This window comes from Sorex araneus, chromosome 1, assembly GCF_027595985.1.
Source record: "Sorex araneus isolate mSorAra2 chromosome 1, mSorAra2.pri, whole genome shotgun sequence".
Classification (NCBI taxonomy): Eukaryota; Metazoa; Chordata; class Mammalia; order Eulipotyphla; family Soricidae; genus Sorex; species Sorex araneus.
In genome coordinates, this window is record NC_073302.1 from 54,179,975 (window position 1) to 54,202,826 (window position 22,852).

Here is a 22,852-nt window from a genome sequence, read left to right on the forward strand (position 1 = left end):
TGTTGTTTATTTTGCTTTTTATATGTCACATATAAATGAGACCATGCAGAATTTGTTTTTATTTCTCTATGATTTATTTCACTTGGCACAATTCCACCCAAGATTCATACACATTGTAACAAATAGCAACATTTCTAGGTGCTGAAATGTAGCTTACAGAGATGAGCTTTATGTTTAATAGTTCCCTGATTTTATTAATTTCACTTTCTCGAAACTTTTACTTTTAGTTCTGAGAGTCATACAACTCTAAACCCTCATACATCAGGTTCTAGTTCTTAACCTTAGGTTGAAAGCTTCTGTTTGATAGTTTAAAATTGTGTTTGGAGGGCTGGCATATTATAATTTGTTTCCTTAATTTAATAAGAAAAAAAGAATGCTCTGAATCAAGCTTGATTTACTATAATTGCAACAATTCATGGTTTCTAACTCAATATAATGTCTTTCCACATTAAAAGTAAAGGAAAAGATAAAAACTTATCATTTTTCATTTCAATTGGACGCACTGTTACAATAAAGTAATAGTGTGTATATATGGGTCAAGACTGAGAGTTAAATCCATGTAAAATCAAAGGAATCAAGCAGAAATTACAAACATACAAAAATATCATCAAATATTCAATGGCTCTCCCTAAAACATTCTATAAAATATCATACCTTTTTCCTTTCAATAGAATAAAAGGGGATTTGAACATTTCAGAATGTTCTACAACTAGGCCCATTTCTCTTACTGATATAGAAATGTATCCTCCAGATAAACCGAGAGTGCAGTTGACATCAGGATTCTCTGCACCTGACTTGACTGCAGATTCTCTGACCTTGGGGAGGTGAATGAAGGAAGCTGTGGGCAGGTCCTCTACTGTGAAACTGAGTAGAGACCTCTTAATAGGGGTCCATGTGCTCAGGCTAAACTCAAGGCAAGCAGGGATGTCAGGACTTGGAAACTATGGAAATAAATCAGTACATTTGCTGAAATGGAATAAAATAGAAAACAGATGAGTCTGTTTATTAAATGCCTTAATCTATTACATTCAATTTTGGGTTGTTCTGGGGGTGTTGGTGATAATGAATAATCAAAGAACTAAAAATATTTCTCACCGCTTCATTAAAGATTTAAAAGTATCGGGGCTGGAGTGATAGCACAGAAGGTAGGGCTTTTGCCTTGCATGCGGTCAACCCGGGTTCGATTCCCAGCATCCCATATGGTCCCCCAGCACCTCCAGGAGTAATTCCTGAGTGCAGAGCCAGGAGTACCCTTGTTCAATACCGGGTATGACCCAAAAAGCAAAAAAATTAAATTAAAAGTATATGGCAATAGTGGTTTACTTATAACAAGTAGGTGTTTACAAATACTTATTAATATAATATCTATAGGCATATCTCCCCAGCTGTTCTGTGCATTGGATAAAAGCTGTCTCTATATTTCTTTACCACCACTTCATCATCATTGACAATGTTTGGCAATAGCCAGTAGGAGGCAAACGAATTTTTGAATAAATTAATGTTTGATTAAATATACAGTGAATTATATACTAATTGTGATTCTTTTAAGTAATTTTGAAACTGCAAACCACTGTTGTGACAAATTCTTAGAATAGTTGTCATTTAGAAGCTATTCTTCTGCCAGTTTTCTTGGAGCTGTTACTAATTATTCACACCAAATGTTGATAAAATTTGTGGAAAGAAATTATATTGTTAACAAAACTACCCTCATCCAGAAGCATCATATTTTTTAAGATTCTCTAGGAAGAATTATAGAACCAAATCATAGATGCAATCATTCATTGCTTAAAATATCTGATTATTCAGGAGTATAAATTAAAATAGTTTTAGAATTTATTAACAGACTTTACTTTTATACTCTTGGCAGAGTTTTCTAGTTCTAGAATTTCAGTCCAGATCCCAATAGTAGAAGTCACTGAAGTTCAGAATAGACCCCTGGATCAAGGTTGCCTGAGAGATGTTGGTAATCATTAAAGTTTGCCATGACCCTTGAATGGGACAGCAGAGTTGAGATGTCTATCTCAAAGCAATTATGTTGATTAAGAAACAGAGAAAAGGGAAAAAATATATCAGGAAGGAGCTGCTAGAAATTCAAGTAGACCTGAATCTACTAGTGAGATAGATATTGGTGCTAAGATCAGAGTGGAAAATAGTTATTGAAAAGAGTGTAGCTGGAAGGACAAGGACTGGGCAGATTCTTGGTTCTTAGAGAAAGGTGCAAAGCTACTTTTCTGACACTATATTTTTAGAATAAAATTGTGGTGTTCCCCCATTGGTTTATAATACTATATAAATTACAAGAAGGAGTACAGCTTCACAGTTTGATATGTGTGTATACCTCACTGAACTAGTACCAAAATTCTATTGTCATTCTCACTATCAAACTGATGCCCTCTACCATTTCCTCCTACAGCATTTCTCTTTTTCCCTTGGTAACTAACATATTTTTGACAGAGTCTATAGGTTAATTTCATTGTATTTTATGACCACTTTCTTTAATAGTCTACATATGAGAAAAATCTTTTGATAATTGTTTTTCACTTCTAACTTATCCCAGGTAGCATAATTGCTTCAGTATTTTCTCATCACAAAAATAATATTTCATGTTTTTAAATAGCTGAATCAGGTTATATTGGCTATATATACATCACTTTTTTCCCACCTAACTATCTTAAATCTTGCTATGCAACTGACTAAACAATGTGGGGACTTAAGAAATGCATTGTATTCTAATTCGCTCATTTATAAATTCTTTTTATATCAGTATAAAGGGGTAGAGTTATAGAGAGCATTGCTATTTTTATAAATTGAATAGAAAAATGAATTAGCATTTATTTATCTTTCCTACAGGAAATTTAAATTTTTTACAGTTAACTTAAAATCTTACAGTAAATTTAAATTCTACATTTAATTTAAATTCTTCAGAACTAATAGTGATTTTCCATTTGTATGAGCACAAATTGAATAGCATGGGAAGGCCATCTAGGAATATGCCCAGTAACAGACAGAAATCAAACTGAGATTGAACACGTCCTAAAGCTGAGCTTCCAATAGAAAATTAATTGATTATGTCAATTACACCCAAGATTTACAGCTTTTGAGAAGCTAACAAAGACTTTCTTAATCATATTAGCCTGTGGGGAGTATCAATAGTATTTGTTATCTGTCCACTTTATTTTAGTACAAAGTTACACAAATATTTCAGATGTTTTTTTATCTGAAAATGATTTCCCCCAAATAACATTATAAACAAAGAGAAGGGAAATACCACATAAAATTGCCAACCTTTCTTCTGCATTGAACAGTGTATGAAAGAAAGGTATAAATGAAAGTTGCATGAATTTTCTTTATAAGGTGAATTCTCAGATATTTACATGTGTGATTTTTTTTCAGAAGTGCCTCTTATTATTTCCCCTCATAAAAATTTTGGGGGTGCTGAATTATGTCTAGCTCAAGGCTGTCCAGAAAGAAATATGAAGGGATTATCTCTGCCTAATATCCTAACTGAAACAAATGGAAATCACAAACTTTCTAGTCCCCTAAGTACTTCCAACGTGCTACTTAGGCAACAATTGGGACGAAGCCAAACTTTCTAAGCAAATCCTTGACTAGAAAAATATACTGCTTTTAGCAAATTATCCTCTGTAGGAAATAACTGTTCTCTAGTTACCAGGGTATGAACTGTAAGTCAGTGTTCTTGGTTCTGAGAATGTTTATTGCTTATTATCTTGTGCCTTTTTGTTATTAGGGTGGATTACTTATCAATCACCTTTTTCTATAATAAAATTTCCTCTTCCATTTTTCAAAAGGTATATGTAAACATGTATATATAAACATATACTGTGGTTGCTTTTTTCAAGTAGCACATAGATGAAAATGATAATAAAGGATGGAATAAGACTAAAAAAACCTTTTTTAAAAAATTTTATTGAATCACTGTGAGATAGTTGCACACTTTTCCCACTGTTTTCCTATCTGGAAAGATCATTATTATCTTTCATTAGTCTTCAATATCAGAGAAGATGCACATAGCAGGCAACTAATAGGTCATCTTGTCTAAAAATTAATGATGCCAGGTGTCACAGCCAATCTGCTCTCATACCCATTTGTCTTCATAGTTGTACCTGCCACAAGGTCCCTAGATGTACCACTTGTAAATTGATCACCCTTTAACCATTGTTATAGAAACAGTTTTTTGCCTTTCTGTAGACAGGGTATTGTTGAAGATTAAAACATTTTAAAGAGATGAAAAGGAATAAAAATTACTGTATTTTCTTTTATAAATGCTATCTTACAAACAAGGATTATATGGGAGACATTTTATATTCACTTTACAAATGAAGAAACAGGTTCAAGGAGGTAAAACAGTTTACTTAAGGTCACAAATCCTAGAAGCAGAAGAATTCACTAAACTCTAGAGAGTTTAGCCTTTCTATTACTATATACTAGTACTGTAGCACTGTCGTCCCGTTGTTTATCGATTTGCTCGAGCTGGCACCAGTAATGTCTCCATTGTGAGACTTGTTACTGTTTTTGGCATATCAAATATACCACAGGTAGCTTGCCAGGCTCTGCCGTGGGCGGGATACTCTCAGTAGCTTGCTGGGCTCTCTGAGAGGGTCGGAGGAATCAAACCCAGGTTGACTGCGTACAAGGCAAATGCCCTACCCACTGTGCTATCGCCCCAGTGCAGCCAACAAATATTAGTAAAACTAATGTATTAACTTAAAATATTTTGAAGAAATGCTTACTTAGAAAGCACTATAAGAATTTAGTCTCAACTTTTTCAGCTCAAACTCCATCCCTTTTGGAATTTAGTCCAATTTTTATGATAGCCAAAAAAGGAAGTTTCAAAACATTATTTGCAACAAATGGCAATATATAATTTGAATGATACTAAAAAATGATTTCCAACTCATAATTTCTAAGCACCTAAATCATGAAAGGTAATAAATATTAAGAATGTTTTTTTTCATTTCAGCTATTTCCTGGCAAATGCTGAAAAAAAAGAAGAGTCACTGGGAGAAAGGTAATTTTATTTTTCTACATATTCCTAAATATCTGATTTATGTTAAGTGCAAGTAAAATAATTTAAAACTATAATGGAAGAAGGAATATATTAAGTTTTATACATATATGTATATATGTACGTGTTTGCGAGGGTTACTGTGGTACTTGGCAGTGTTCAGGGATCACTCCTGGCCAGTACAAAAAAAACCATATGTGGCACAGGGGTGTGAATTGGAGTCAGACACATGAAAGCCCAGCACCTTAAACCTCATACAATTTCTCTGGCTTCTGTCTGTGATATTTTATTAATTGATTAATTTATTTGGAGAAACATCTGGCAGTCCTCATGGATCACTCCAGGCAGTGCTGGAAGGCGGGGGTGGGGTGGGGTGGGGAGAGAAGATATGTGATCAGTGTTGGCTAGATGCAAAATAAGAGCCTTAACCCCTATACTATCTCTTTGATCCCAGACTCCTGATATTTTAAAATAAATCTTATTTACTTCTCATTTGTAATGTAAAGCTAAGTCATCAAATAGGGCATATAATATAAAAACTACTAAAATGAAAAGAGTCTATTTATGAAAGAAGATATGTATGGATGCTAGGTACCTAGGAAAGAATCAAAATATTCTTCAAACTCCATTTTTTTTTATCATCAACTCTGTACATTTATAGGTAGAAGGAAAATATATCCTTAGAAGCAACACAGAATACTGAAGAGAGTTCTGGTCCAAAAGTAAAGAGATGTGATTATGCTCTGATTTATCCACATGAGTTCAAGCTTTTCAAGGTAAAGATGAGGCTGCTTTCCTTCAGGAAGAATGAAGAAGTCAGCATCTATCATTTTTTAGCAATTGTGGCAAAGTTTTTTATTGATCCTGACCTATGTTAGTATTTTGTGGGTTCTTAAAGAAATGTGAAGACAAAGAGATGATTCTTTCATAGAAGAAATAGCTATGATTCTTTGATGATTTCCTATCTTCAAGGAACCGATGGTGTGGGATGTAATGTAAATATCAATTTAGGATCAAATCCAGAAAGTTTCTGGAAGAAAGAAATTCTGAACACCAGTATGAGTTAGTAGGAATGAATGAAGGAAGCAGCAATGAGCATTGCAGATAAAGGGTTCTGCACTAGTGGGAGGCACCTTTGGGGACATTGGTGGAGGGAAGTCCACACTGGCAATTGGATTCATATTAGAACATTGTATGACTAAAACTTTAACATGAACTACATTGTACATCACAGTGCTCTAATGAAAAGAGAACAATTAATGAGTTTTGAGAGTATAAGACATTGGGAGCCCTTCCATTATGTGAAGCAAGATAGAAAAAAGTCAAAAAGTCAAAGGTGTGGTTAGGAAGGAAATCCATATTACGGGTGTTTGATCATTGTGTGATTGTAACCCAAACATGAAAGCTTGTAACTATCTCACAGTGATCCAATAAAAATTAAAAAAATTTAAATAAATAAAAAGATGAAAAAAATAAAGAGTAGAAATGAGGGCAATGAAAGGTTATAAAGAGAGGAATTAGAGTTTTAGGAGGAATAATTTGAAGGCAGATTATCAAAGGGATCAGAATTTATAAAGGTTATTAAGAATTTTTTGAAATACTTGAAATGAGAAAATGTGAAGGTGTAAACTAAAAAACAGTGGCAGTAGGATGGGGAAGAAATAGCTATAATTAGAAGTGTATAGAAAATGGGAAATTGGCATAACTCTGAAATTTTTACTGGGCTTACAGTGTATTAGCCTATATGACAAAAACTAAAAAAGATAAAATGATTTTCAGGTATAAACAAGTTTAGTTTTGACATATTGAATTGTATTTGCTAATGGAACATCTAAGTGGTGATGTGCAGAAGGAAGCTGGACAGATGAAATGCATTGAAAATGCTGTGAACTGTGCAAGTAGGAAAAACATTACTTAAAAATTAACTCTTAATCGGGGCTGGAGTGATAGCACAGCGGGTAGGGTGTTTGCCTTGCACGCGGCCGACCTGGGTTCAAATCCCAGCATCCCATATGGTCCCCTGAGCACCGCCAGGGGTGATTCCTGAGTGCATGAGCCAGGAGTGACCCCTGTGCATTGCTGGGTGTGACCCAAAAAGCAAAAAAAAAAAAATTAACTCTTAATCAACGACTAAGTAAATAGAAGTATGCCTACATTTAAATAAATAAATAAAAATTAACTCTTCAAAGGCCATTAAGAAAATTAACATAAGTGGTTTTCTAAGTAGTATTTTAGGGGTTTCAAAAAGATATACCATATTTTTTTTTACCACGCTATCCTATTTGGGGTATTGTTTTGTTTGGGGGGGCATCAACTGACAGGATTCAGGGATTACTCATGGCTCTGCATTCAGGGGGACCATATGTATGCTGGGGGTCAAATCCAAGTTGAACTTGTGCAATGCTAATCTCTATCTGCTGTAATATCTCTCAAGCCCTTGTATCTGCCTGTTTAGACAAAATTATTTAACTACCTCTAGCATCATTTCTATGTGTGTTCTCCTTGATTGTAGCTTCTGTTTCACATTTCATGTGATTGTCATCTGGACTGAATTAAAAAGAACTACCAAGCAGATGGAGACAGAGGAAGGTACTCTGGAACCCTTCTTCCACCCATCCTCATTGCCTAGCATATTTTTTTATAAGCATTCTTATTTCCAGTTGCCATTGGGTCATCAAACTTAAATCAAATGTCCTCTGGCTCCAGGTCCTATGATGAAAAATTTATGGAGTCCTGGACATATTACAAGTTTTACAGCTTTACAGTTGAAATCCTTCATGTCCTCCTGACCTACTGAGGAAAAATATACTTTATTTTATTGTGATTCCCAAATGTTCTTCTATTGTGTACATTTTTTCCCCTACAAAATGTGTGTGCTACTTCCAGCAATGTGTTTTATATTACCTTGAAGAATAGGGCAGCTCTGATAGTAGGAAACATCTTAGTCTTGTTGCTAGTACAAGAGAAAAACTGAACTTGTAATTGGAAGCATGACCAAAACTATGGATCATTAGTTTATCTTTCCCTTTGACTAAGGACACCTATATGAGTCAGTGGCTGTATGTTGTTCTTAAAACTGTTTATATTCCCCAAGCACTGATAAGTTGACTTTTTGAGTGGAATATACAGTATGTCTACAAATACACATAATATATGTGCATTACATAAATATTCACAGAAGGATTTTCCTAGACCTTAAGAATGTTTTATGTTCTTACAAAGTCCAGGATATAGCTCAACACCCTTGAATTAAACATTTTCTGAATAACAGACTTTCTAAATCTATGTCAAACATAACATTCTTCTCTCTTCAGGTTATAAATAATATCAGTTTGGATGTAGCTTGAAAGAAAGAGGGGAGATTTTTTCAATCCATATGGGCTTACCTTGACAATGAAATCTGCTGTGAGTGGTCCAGTCATTCTCAGTATCTCTTTGTCTGGAAATTTCTGGAACTCCACACTAGAATTGTCCACAAGAAAAGTGCCCGTGGAACTGAGACTGTTTTCACCCTTAGCCCCCTGGAGGGTTTTGGTTTCCAGATCTACATAATCAAACACATGAAGAGCAGAGAAAGATATTCCCAGGGCTACAACAGACCACTTACAAGCACATTTCATGCAACAAAATCTAGAACTATGTAAATGAGAAGCATCATTCTTTACATGACTGACATAAACAAAATATACAGGCACTTATGGATCACAGAGATGTTTCAGGGACAGATAAAAGTGTTTTAAAGCTTGGCTAATGAGTTTTAAATAATTTCATCTGAAAATCTCATCAGAAAATTTAACTCTTAGATGATATAATCTGGGAACTCCAAGAACTCTATTCTTCTGACTAAACTATCTTGGATGATTCTCTTATTGTCCTCAATGAAGAAGAGTGATTTTCAACCCTTTCACATCTATAGATGGGCACCAGTGGTTAAAAACTATAGGTTTAGACTATTCTTCAGTTCTTATTTTCTTCTCTGAGATTTAGGAGATCATTTCTGAGTTCTCTTAATATTGGTGTGATTTTTACATTACTTTGCATTCATGTATTACCTGCTATTTACTCATACTATCTGGTTACTTAGTGAACGTTTGCTAGTATTCAAATGAAGAAAGTATAGACAGAATAATTCTCCTTTTTAGTTCTCATCTTAAAAGAATTTTCTAGTTCTAAATTCAGTATTGTGCACACACACTATATTTCTGCTTTGTTTTGTTGTCAGATCTAAAGGTGTTCAGAGGTTACTGCTGACTGTACTTCGGAGTGATGCCTGGTCAAGGAACCATATGTGGGGCTGAAGATTCAAATCAGAATCAGTGGGATCAAAGTCAAATGCTTAATCCCTATCCTATCTCTCTGCCTCCCCCCAATTTTATTTTGTACATGCTTAAAACATAAAGAACTTCTTGATTCCCAAAGAATTCCATTCTGTATTTGGCCAATGACAATGTTTTTGGAGTGCTTTTGTTGTAGGAAATCTGTGAATCCTGCAGATGGGGGTAATTTGGATGTGTGTTTCAGAAAAGATTAAATCTCATGCAAGCCAGATTTAATGGAGATTTATTTCTCTTTTCATGAAAAGAGCTAGATTGAGTAACAACAATTTCCAAAACATTCATAAGAACTGTTGGTTTGGGCAGCAGTTTTTTCAGCTAAAAAAAGAAAAGAAAACAACATGAGGTGTTTGGGTATTACTCAGTCTCCTATCTTAAACCTAATCACAATAACTTCCTTCTTACCTGTTATTTGTATGTGGGAAGGGGCAGAGATTGAACCAGAGCCTCATGCATGTGAGGCATGCACTATACTGCTGAGTGACAACCCCATGTTTCACATTACAAAGGCTTCACCTGTTGTCACATATATATAATATATATTACATAAGTATATATAACACAGATACATATGTAACATATAGATATTTTTATATATATGTATACACATGTTGTATATAGCTATAAGAATCTCATATATTTTAAAGACCGGAGTGCTAGAGTTAAGGGTATTTTTAAAGGACTCTGAACATATGATAGTACCTAAAATATTTTAAGTAAATAATGCTATATGTTTCCTACTCCAAGTTAACTATGACAAGGAATATCAACAAATACAAAATACAGGTTGCTCAAGTAGAAGCTTGAAATTCTCAGGTGAAGTCTGTGTAGTTCTTGCTTAGGAGAAGGTCAGGCTTTCTTTCCATACCTCAGTACAGTGAGAACCTCATAGAAGTATCTGACTGGATGGAATATTGGCGTGTGGGAGAACCACAATCGTTAACATCCAAAGGGCTGAATCTCCTTACTCCAACCTTTCTTCTTTGAACTGCCTCACAGACAATTACACTCATTTGTGGCAATATCTACAAGATGTAAATTAGTTTTGGAAAAGTTCTGGAGATTAAACTAACTGACCATCTTGTGCTCGCTTTGGCAACACATATGATAAACTAATTGATCATCTGATTCATTTTTATCACTTGGCCTTCTAGCTCTCCTCTCAAAGTACTTCTGAATATAAAAACGAGTGAGGCCTGAACCAGACTGCCAGGTTATGTTTTAGGTTGCTTCCAAATACTAAGTCACAAAGTAGACCAGCTTCTGAGCAGAAAGGGAAAAGGACTGCAAGAGAAATAGTAAAATTTACTCCCACTAATTTCTCTAAATTATATTTCAAATATAAAATCAAAACAAAAATTTTCTTAGTTACACATATGTTATCAATAGTAGGCCAGATGGAAGAAATAGGCTGATTACAATTTGCAGTTTTATCTATGAAATCCTTAGAATAATTAAATGAAACAAGGTCAATTAAACCAAATGAGGCCAATTCTCCTGATTTAAAATGTTCGCACAATTAGGAATACCTCCCATAATCTGAGGGGCAAATGCATTTATCAAATTGAATTTTCCTTTTAAATATATTCCTTTGGGTTATATTTTCCTTCTACATTGAAGGTGCAGTCCTCCACTTAGTGAAAATCTTTGCACTGTATATTTTATTTTAGCCTGTCACTATGGAGAAAAATACAGTTCTTGAGAAGAGTTGTTACACCAGCAGTTACCTCTGTTCAATTGACAGGGGAAAAAACAAATCATGTGAATGGTAATAGTGCACACACATATCATTGTCTGACATATGAATACTATTTTGGAGACTTTTCAGGATTGGGAAAGAACTTTGATCCATATGAGAAGACTTGCCCATGCTGCTTGACTTTGCCTAAACTATACCTTACTTCAAGCTTTACTACACATGACCTTTCAAATCCCACCTCTCCCATGAAATCTATTTTTATTTTTATGAAGACTCTCGTAGGCTATTTGAACTTTTATAGACTCCAATTTGTCTTCCTCTTGTTTGTCTTTCTAGGATGATTTCATTCACAATCTACTTGCCAAAAGATAATGTTTGCTACCTAAATTGGTTTCCTGGGCATGTGTGTGGGAGAGGAGAAAGTGCAGAAGATGATAGATGGCTCCTCAGGACCCCAGGAATAATCACAGTGGGGAAGATCACAAACCCTCAAGGGACTAACTGAAGTGTAATCTTCCAGTGAAATGGAATTTTACAGAGAAGAAGGCATATCCTCTCCTCTTGCCCATTGTTGATAGTCTATAATTTCCTGCTAGTAATTTACAAGGCTACATAGAAACAGCACTAAATAGTACTAGAAAAAGAAAACAATATGGATATATACTATTGCCTTGACATGACTGACAATAGATTTTTACACACAAAAAAATTTGGTATTGCCATGCTACCATTTGATCTTTGAGGCATAGGATACTCTTCAATCATGAATTCCAGAGGCTGTTTACAAGATATCAGGGTCTTGTATAATCTTAATACACAGGACATTAATTTAGAACACATGTAATTGCTCTAAATAACAGTGTTAAGGTAGTCTTTGTCTCCTGAATTGAGAAAGTTATAGAAAACAAAAGTGTGGGTGATGGGTGGAACAGAAGAAAGTAGAATTAAAGAGAGTAGGATTAAAAAAAAGAAGAAAGGCAGCTGGACAGACAGTTAAAGTGCCTTATACATGGCTAATCTCAGTTCTATCCCATCACTGCAGATAGTCCTTGAGCATTATCAGTAGTAGTCTCTGAGCACAGAACCAGGAATAAATCCTAACCATAGTTAGGCATGACCCCAAATAAAAGATAGAGAAGTAAAAAAAGGAGAGGTGAGACAAGAAAAAGAATGAGTAATGAAGAAGAGTGAAAATTAGAAATTTACACAATTTACAAAAGAAATCTACAAAAGAAGAAACATGTTATTAACTTATGAACACTCTATTATGAGCATCTATTTTGTATTTTTCTCAGGATGGCTGTGGTGAGAGATAATTACTGCAGAGGTTTCTGTTATCTCATCAGGTAACAAAAATACAAACAGAAGCATCCAAAATATCATGTTATGATAGAGTTGAAAGATTTGTACTTTAGTATTTTTAATCTCATCTGAGAATAAAAAAGTAAATGATAACAATTCCCAATACCTAAAGGAAAACAACTCATTTTACTTACACAAGTGATCTGGTCCTTTTAAGACAAGGCGAATATGTCTACTTCCATAGGGAATAGCCACCACAGTATCTTCCACTAGAGAGAAACAAAGTGAAGTCTTAAAAGCACATAATAATAAAACTATTATTTTACAAAACACAAAACTATTGAATGCCTCCACAACAGACTTTTAAAAAAGGTTTGAAATGTCATCCAAATATTTGGTAATCAAAATTTCCTTGTACCCCAAGATTACATGTACTTAAAAAATAATGCCATTTGTCAGTGAATTCAAGAAAGATTTTGCCTTTCAAATTATGCATTATGATGTTGAAAAATGAATTTACATTATTTAATTTCTGATTTTAAAACTTTGTCTTATACCCCCAAATATCTGTGGATGAGAGCAAGCTGTATTATTAAAGGAAAATAAATTTTAATGTTCAAAAGATGACATACTAAAACCTGAAATTCTCTCTGGGAGAGTATCTTGGATGAGTAGGATAGATAAAGGAGGTGGAAATACATGTGTTTGTATTCTTTAAACCCTTAAGGACAGAAATCTTGCCTTGCAGTCCTTCAATATCCTGCACATTATTAACACCTAATACTAGTGAGTGTTCCCTAGATGGTTATATATATTTCTTAACAATTGCCTTCTCTGTTTAGGAGGGGGAAAAAATGGACTGCATTGCAGATCATTTAAAAAATGGATTACTTCTCACAGTATTCTATAATTGAGATTAATTTCAACAGAAATTAATCTCAATTACAGTCACAAGAACTATAGTTTAATGAAATGAGTGGTACATCACAGACATACCAAACATCACAAGCATTCTTACTTAGAATGCTATTTATGACCATAGTCTTATATTTTATGGTACAGATGAGTTTTATTTCCATTTATATTATACTGCTTGCTTCTTCACATAAAACTTGTAATAAAAACAACAAAAAACAGTATCATCTCTATTCTGCATAGAAACAAAAGTTCTGATAAATATGAATAGCCTAAGATCAAAGGACAAAAGGGTATTCCAGAAAACAAGGAAAAATTAGGAACTAAAAAATACATTAACACATTCAGTATTTCTATGAGTTTCTCTGTTTCTCACTTTTTTAATACATTATACATTGTCTTAGTACATTTTTTATACATTATCTTATCATTGGAAGAAGTTAAATAATGAGAATCTCAAAGCAGGCAATTTCTCTGAACCTTAGGTGATAATCAAGCAATAAATTTCAGAAGTTCTCCAACTTCTTTGATCCTAAATTTTCTTATTTTTAAAACAAATAATACTTCCTAATGCATTTGTAAATAGAGATGTGAACTGATGATATAGATAGATGTACAATCTGAAATATAGAAAGATTGCTTTCTCCCTTTATTCTAAATCTACTTAAAGACAGGTAATGAAAGGGCATTTATTTTTTTATTTTTATTTTAAACACTTCAAGGCCCCTACCATATAGTCAGTTGAATGAATCATAAAGATCATAGGCTCTCAATTCTTTCCCTTAAGAAATTTCATTTATCAAGTTCCCTGCAATATTGAATATTCTACTCATGCCACGACCTTCAGGCTGCTTTTAATGTTATACATCTTTGAAGAAAAGGCTGAATTTCAGAGAGCTCAGAATGTGTGACATACATCACAATACATCATGGAAAAATAGAAAGGAAACCAAAAATTTCAGATTGATCCCACCAAAGCTTTAAATGCACTGCATAAGGACATGGATTTTTAAGTTTACAAAAGAAATTCAAAGCAGCTAAAATAATGGGATTTCTCGAAATAGAAAGTCTTTGTTTATCCACAGGTCAAGTAAAGTGCAAATTAAAGAGAAGCTCTCTGTTTGGTCCTGCAATGCTTTGTGGCAGTTTTCTGACCCACACAAGGCTCAAGCAGTCTCCTTCTTATTTTGGTGGGTTATTCAAATTCCACATGCTGGGGCATTCAGACTATCTTTTCGCTGATGCATTATATATTCACAAATATTCACCAATGTATGGTAATGAACCTACAAGGCAGTTGGAGGAAGAGATTGGAATGGAAAAACTGGACTGAGAAAAAATGAAATGTTTCCGGATACCCTCCACTACCTTGTTAGAGAGGAATATGGAGTTACTCAGGTTAGTGCAAACTTGAATCATCAGTGGCACACAGCAAGAGAGGTCGGGTGTGTCATGACCTGTTTGTCTATGGCTCTTAAAAGGACTTATTATAAATTGACAGTCACAAGGCAATAAATAAAATAATTATTTTATTTTACATTTATACTTGAATGTCTCCTAGTATTAGAAAGTTTCATGAGCTCAGCAATAAAAAAAAAAAACACTATAGTTCCACAAACTGGTCCCTAAAAGAGATTTAAGATAAAAAAAAAATATGTAGGGAAACACTGCCAAATATATTCATTTTCTTGTTTGGTTGTTTGTTTGTTTGTTTTGGGTCTACACCCAGCTGTGCTCAGAGCTAACTCCTGGCTCTGCAGTCAAGGACCACTCCTTGCTGGTTTGGGGAAACATATGGGGTAATGGGGTTTGAACACAGGCCAGCCATAAGCAAAACAAGAGGCTTAGTCCCTTTGCTATCTATCTAGTCCCTTGAAAGAACTTTTACTAATATTATTGACTATATCTAAAAGTAGTCTGCTAATCTCTAGGAGATTTTCATTGTATACATTTATTTTTTAAAAAGTGCTCCTTTGTAATTAATTTTAAAATAGTTCTAATAATAAAATAAAGCTGAATATTTGTTCCTTTCAAAAATTCCCTCAATTTATGAGTTATAGTGAAGATGGTATACTGTAAGTACATAAAGAAGGTAAGTTCTTATTGTCCACTGTCTGGGTTAAAAACTCTGCACCCATCACATTGGAGTAATCCCAAGAAGGAATAGATGAGTTGAGCCTAAACATTACCTCAGATTACATCTCAACAGAGTTTTCCAATCCATGTATCAGGAAGTGGGAACTCAGAGCCAGGTAGAGTTCCTATGTTAAAAAGACAACTAAGAAACTAAAGAAACAAGAGGACTGGCTAGAGCTTAAAGCACAGCACACCAGAAATGTGACAAATCTTGGATCTCAGATATCTATAGGCATCAAGCAGCTTACTCATGGTGATCAGCATGTGAAGAAATCACCTTCCACCAGGGAAAAAGACCAGAAAAAAGAAACAAGTATATTGCACTCATAGATGGTTGAGAACAGTATTTTATTTCACATACAGGCTGGAAAACTTAATAATTCATGGGACATTGAGTACTCAGAATGTCTTGCTGGGCATAATTAGCACTAGGTCAAACATGGCTTTGGTCCTGTCTAACACATTTTAAGACCCAAAGGATCAAATGGATTCCAAGTAATTAAATTGCTTCCATAATGAAAGTCATAAATATGTAAAGGGACACAAAAATATCTAGTATACAATAAGATAAAAATGTTAATGTCTGGAATTGGTTTTTATAAATGAACCTTACCGGGATGAAAAGAAACCAAAAAGTATAGCTCATATTGAAAATAAAAACCAAACAAGCAACAGAACTTAGAAAAGGCACTTAAAATAGTTACTATAACTATATACCATATGTTCAAAAAGTTATGCACACAAAAGAGAAATTTCTAGCACAGAAATTTAGCTGGTGAATACTATCAAACATTTAAAGAAAAAAATTGACATCAATTTTATACAATTTCTTCCAGGAAATAGAATAGAGCTATCATTTCCCAATTCAATGCATGAGGCCACTCATAACCAAACCACACAAAGATGCTATAAGAAAAGGATACCACAGGCATCTTTCATGAACAGATATAAAAAAGAATCCTCAAACAAAAAACTGACAAATCAAATCCAGTTACCTAGATATAGAATAATCTAACATGACTAAATAAAACTTATCTCAGAAATACAAGACTGGCTCTTTGTTTGAAAACAATTAATGTTATCCATCATAACAGTTTAAGGAAGAACAACCACTTGATTAAATTAACTGAAGCTGAAACAAGCATGACAGAATTCAATAGTCATTTATGATAATAGATCTTGGCAATTTTGGACAAAAAGCTTCTTCAGTGAATAAAGAGCATTAACAAAAATTCTATAACCAAGAAATCACCCTTAGAAGTAAGAAATTGAGTTCCTTCTTCCATCAGACTGTGACTAAAGCAAGGACACCTATTCATAGCACATTTATTCAACAATGTGATTAATATCTTTGCTAGCACATTCACATCATGAAAGTAAAAAAACAGTCTACAAATTGAAAAGAGAGATCTAAGACTAGTTTTGTCTACAAATGACATGATAGTTTACACAGAAAATTCAAAATTTCTCTGAAGTAATTGTTTGGCAGATTTATAAATATACTTGAATGACATACAAAAATAAATCAGTAATATACAGCATGGGAAATCATTAACAGTATTGTAAACCACAGAATCTCAAATAACAAAGTAAAAAAAGATGAATATACATTTAGAAATTAAAATAAGATTATTGTCACTGTCATCCCGTTGCTCATCGATTTGTTTGAGCGGGCACCAGTAACATCTCTCATTGAGAGACTTATTGTTACTGTTTTTGGCATATCCAATACGCATGGGTAGCTTGCCAGGCTCTGCCGTGCGGGTGCGATACTCTCGGTAGCTTGCCGGGCCCTCCGAGAGGGGCAGAGGAATCAAACTCGGGTCGGCCGAGTGAAAAGCGAAAGCCCAACCACTGTGCTATCGATCCAGCCCCAAAAATAAGATACTATTTGCAAAAGTTGCAAAAAATTTAAAAAGTGTAATTAAAATGAATACAATAAAATACAAAAATACTGATAAAATTAAAGATCTAAGTAAATGGAGAGAACTTGAGATGGTGAAAGTTTGAATGACACAATATATTAAAGATATCCCATGTTAATATGAAAATGTACACAATCTAATCTGTAAACTTTTGCTTGTTTGTTATTTGGGCCACTCTCACAAGTCCTGGGGGATTACTCCTGGATTTGAGCTCAGGGATCACTCCTGGTGGGGCACAAAGGACTGTATAGAGTGACAGAGATAGAATCTGAGTTGGCTGAGTGCAAGGCAAGTGCCCTATTTGCTATACTATCACTTTGGCCCTATAAGACATTTTTAAAGAATGCTACAATGAGCATAGGGATATAAATGTTTTTATATGAACAGAGTTTTCAGCCCTTGTGATAGATGTCCAAAAGTGGAATTGTTGGATCACATGGAGGACTAGTTCTGAAGTTTTTGAGAAATGTTTTGTTTTCAAAATGTTTTGAGAAATATTGTTTTCTAAAAAGGTAAATCCAGTTGACTTTACCATCCCACCATCAGTGGACGAGACTTCCTTTTCCCCTTCATTCATGGAAGCATTGGTTATTTTTGTCCTTTTTTGTCTGTTTGGGGGCCACACCCAGTGGTGCTCAGGGTTTATTCCTGGCTCTGCACTCAGGAATCATTCCTGGCTAAGTTTGGGGACCTTATAGGGTACCGATTTGAACCTGCATGAACAAGTGCCCTACCTGCTAAACTATAGTTCATGTCCTTATCTTAACAAATTTGATTTAAATGATAATAAATTTTCTTCATTTTGTGGATTATTTTTAAATGCTCTTACAAATACCTGGATGAAATGTGGAAATTGACTCTGAAATGTTAAAAAAAGGAGTTGAAGCTTGAAGAAAATCTTTGTTTTCCTTTTTCTACATTAGTAAGAGTCATATATGATAAAATATGCCTAACTGTAAAATAATTTATAAAATCTATGGCATAAAATTCAAGAAGTTAGGTGCATTATGTCAAGTTTTTTCATTTCAATGGCAGCTTTTTTCTTTCTTTCTTTCTTAGTGATACATAAACTGGTACATATTTCAGTTCTGTTTTGGATTCAAAGAAATGCAATATAGTTTGAATTGAAATGCTTCTCACTTCCATCATTCACACCAGTGGCTCAAGCTTCAGCGCCCCAGACTGGCTAACTGGAACAGCATCCAAAATTATTTTCTTATTTTTGTAGTTGGACTCAATAGAGTTCATTCTCAACACAGTGCAAAAGTGATCCTTAAACAAGTGAACTGGATCAGTTCTCTGTTCCAAATCCTCCAGTCATTTTTCATCTCATCCATATTAAAAGCACCAAGTCCTTACCAAATCCTACAGTATCTAAACGATTTTTCCTCTTTCCTTACCACCCCTCTGCTCTTATCATTTCCTCTAATCATATGAAAAATTCCTTTATTTCAGTCATTCTGGCTTTGATCTTCAAGAAGTGTGTCAATAATGTAGCTACCTCTGGGGTCTTTGTACTAGTATTTCTCTATGCCTGACCATTGGCACGATGTCCTACCAGTACCTTCTTGAGATTTTGGCTCTAATGCTATCTAACTAGTGATTTCTTACAATTCCTATTGAAGATTGCAACTCCCTTGCAACATCCTTGGTTGGGAGCCCATATCTGTCTCCACCCCTCTTCCTGGCTTCACTATTTTCCCCGTGACTCCTATTACCACTGACATATGCATGCATTTTATTTGTTTTGTTTTTTCATCTGTTACTCTTCCTAGCATGTAAGCCCCAAGAAAAACACTTTGCTTTGCTTTTTCTCATGCTTCTAATACTATAATAGTCCTTTCAGCATATAGCAGGTGTGTAAATCACATTTGTAGTTGAATGAATAAATTTCAGTGAATGTGAGGTTTTTATAAAGTTCCGTACACACACACACACACACACACACACACACACACACATATATAGCAAACAACTGGGTGCAAGGTGAACATTTCTTTAAGGTTTTGTGCTTCTTTCATAAAATCCAGACATTTTATAATCTAATATACAGATTTGCACTTTATTATAAGCATGTCTTCAAAAACCTGTGAACCAGAGTGATAGTTTGAGAGTATGTTTCCCCTGAGACACTACAAATCAGCATAAACCATAGATTGAACAGCACAGTCAGGTATTAGCGATTTCTTTTTATCGTGTTATAACTTAGTGTTTCTGTTCCATAGAGAAAGATTTAAGAAAGATTTAAGATGTCAGGGGATTTCAAAGTTTGCAGATATAGGGGTTGGAGCAATAGCACAGTGGGTAGGGCATTTGCCTTGCACGAGGCCCACCTGGGTTTGATTCCCAGCTTTCCATATGGTCCCCTGAGCACTGCCAGGGGTAACCCCTGAGTGCAGAGCCAGGAGTAATCCCTGGGCATCGCCGGGTGTGATCAAAAAAAAAAAGCAAAAAAAAAAGCCACCAAAGTTTGCAGATATATATATAAGATATACATAGAACTTGACATGTCAAGTTGGTAGTAAAAGACAAAGCCTCAATTACCCTTGCCAGCTGCAGTGAGCAGTCCTACTTTTGGATGGCCCATCATACATCTTTGACTCCAGGCAAATCCTTAGGCTTTTCTGATGAACAGTGAGTTAACTATTGTTCATCATAAAAATTCTGCCCCAGAGCTTAGGCTCACAGAGAGACTAAGATAATATTGACAATAACGTGAGACAGATGGCCAGAAAGACTCAAACCAGCCCAACCACCATGTAGATTCCTGCATTCTCTACAATACTTTTTGATTGAGGCTGGAGCCATAGCATAGCTGGTAGGGCGACTGATCCGGGTTTGATTCCTCCACCCCTCTCGGAGAGCTCAGCAAGCTACCAAGAGTATCTCACCCACACGACAGAGCCTGGCAAGCTACCCGTGGCATATTTGATATGCCAAAAACAGTAACAACAAGTCTCACAATGGAGACGTTACTGGTACCCATTTGAGCGAATCGATGAGCAGGGGAGATGACAGTGATACAGTGATACAGAAGAAATGCAAAGGACTTTTAAAAAGGCCTGCACAAAACTCTTTAAACTTATTCCTATGCTAAGTTCCTCCCCACTTGGGGAACTCCTTTCTTCTACTTTCCAATAAACTTTTCTACTTTCCAGTTCTGAGTCAAGTGGCTTTAATTGAATCTGAAATTGCAAACAGAGACCCACTTCTGCAGCTTCTGCCTCAACTGCATCAACAGCAAATAGGATGCTACTTGCTCTGTCTATTCTGCGTATACTTGGGAAATACACAATGTGGACTAAAATCATAAACTTTATGAGCAAATGAGTCTTTAATATCAAGAATCAAAAATAGTAAGTGTTAGCTAAATTTGGTCTTTTGTAGTTTTTCAGCTGATAAAGTAGACCAGAAGTACCTAGGGAAACAGACTGAACACCACAAGTATGTAGCATTTGCCTTATAAAAGAGGCAACTGGTTCCTTGATCTGTTAGATAAGTTCTTCTCTCTTTCTCTCTTTTTTTTCTTTCTGGCATTTCCATCTCAGTCTTTCTCCACTCTCCAGTTTTTCTTTGTTTCCCCAGGCTTGATAATGAGAGGTGAAAAAACTTGGATGTAAGTACAAAGAAATGAGTTCAATGCGGGGAATCCAAATGCTGGGAGTTTGAGAGGAGCATGAGGCTGGCTATCTGGGCCTTTTGGCAGATCGCAAAGAGGCCTGGCAGAAACCTTCCAGATTCTTTACAGAAGAGAGCTTCTCACCTGCCTGTGCACTGGGCCCTGCAGAGCAGCCTAATCTCCCCTGCCTGCAGGTCACCTCACAGTCTGTAAATATAGGGAGGAAGGTTCTTCTGGAGAGGAGAAAACATAAATAAGGCAGCTAGTTCAGCATCTGCTATAGATTGTGGTGAGGTACATGCACAGACCAGGCTTCATGGATATAAATCACTTTGTCATGAGGCATCATCAGTATTAAGGTAAATGAATCAATTGCATTTTGTCATTAGTGATAATCAGCAGGTCGTGTATTATATAATTTACCTACTCTTAGTTCTGACTAGAGCACTTTTCATTGAGATACTTACTCACAGCCCTAGACATGACTTATGACTCTTAATGTGCTTCAGTTTGTCATTTTAAAGCTTCTCTATCACTGTTCCAGAGTCAGACACCAAGGAAAGAGGGATTTCTGCATAACCAGAGTGTTCAGACTCCTCTAAGATAACAGGAAGTAGAGAAGCAAGAGAGGGAACAAAGGAAGAATTCTCCAACATAAAGCATGCCCTCAAAGGTACAGATGAATGCAATCTTTTTTATCTAACAATTTCTAGATAACAGGAACTAATCGAGTTATTTATAAAGACAATTAGAAAGAGTTCCAACATTCCTAATATTCTTGAAGTTCTATAAGTCACCTTTAAAATGCAACTCTTGTCATGTATTCCACCATTATTTCAGAGACCCACAAATTATTATGCCTGCATCCTTCTGTTTTCTTCTTCTAATTTCTTTAATTGTTCATCTTATGGGCTGGACTGATAGCATCTTATACAAGGAGGTACATCTTATGTACATCCCACACCTTATAAAAGGAAGTAGCAAAGAAAATGCCTTGCCTAATTATATTATATATCAATGTCAAACTTACCTCATCCTTTATTCTCTTTGCCAGAATCTCTCCCCCACCCCCACCCCACTTCTTCACAATCACATTTTTCACTGCCTGCAAGGGCGTTAGAATGTGGAGAGTTCCCTAAACCTCAAAATATTTTTGTATTTGAAAGTCCCTTGTTTTTCTTCCCGCCCCCTCTTCTTGACTTTTGGCAGCTGCTTTTTGCTGACTTTTCAAAATAGTTCTCCAACAAAATAGTTCACTGCCTTTCTTCTTGACTTATAGTCCATTTTAAGTCACCCCTCCCAATATGTAAATTGTTGTTTGTCCCTACACTATTCTACAAGAGAACAATCCCAGACTGACATAATCACTTATCTTCCCAAGTTGGAAGAGACATGGAATGAAACACTCAAGCAAGTACAGAAATTAGTGAAAATTTCTGGATAATGGCAAAATCAGGATACAAAATGCCAAACAAGGTTAAATTCTCCAAATTCTTAAATACATGAAATAGCTTTTTTGTTGCTATAATCATTTGCTATAGCACCTGGAACAGTGATTGTTATATGGGATAAAATATGTAAAGTATGATGAATTATTCTATGATTCACTTTCTTGTTGTGACATTATGAAAATAAGTGCCGTTTATTCTAGTAGAATACAGAAGGGCAGGCAATTGAAGTATCCTATCTTGGTCCATCTACCTTGAGCTTTACAAACAGTTATGAAACAGTCAGCCAAAATCTAGAAGAGTCCAAAAGAATGAGTAAGAGATTAAACTCTGAACTATACTACTTTAAATTTGTGTGACTCTGAAAATACCACTTAACCTAAGCTTTTGTTATCTCCTTTGTAACATGGGAATAAACAGAACCTTACAATAAGGTTATCATAATGAT

At 35.1% G+C, this 22,852-nt stretch overlaps 1 protein-coding gene across 2 annotated transcripts in view; it reads right to left on the reverse strand.

The window, feature by feature from the left end:
* The window catches only part of ADAMTSL1 (ADAMTS like 1), a 488,758-nt gene that overhangs the window by 293,432 nt on the left and 172,474 nt on the right, over positions 1-22,852 (reverse strand). For both annotated transcript variants that reach the window (XM_055147244.1, XM_004600171.2), the window contains exons 6-7: positions 12,556-12,630; positions 8,413-8,570 (exon numbers count right to left, since the gene is read on the reverse strand). In XM_055147244.1, coding sequence (XP_055003219.1) covers positions 8,413-8,570; positions 12,556-12,630 — 233 coding nt within the window. The remainder of the gene's footprint in view (positions 1-8,412; positions 8,571-12,555; positions 12,631-22,852) is intronic.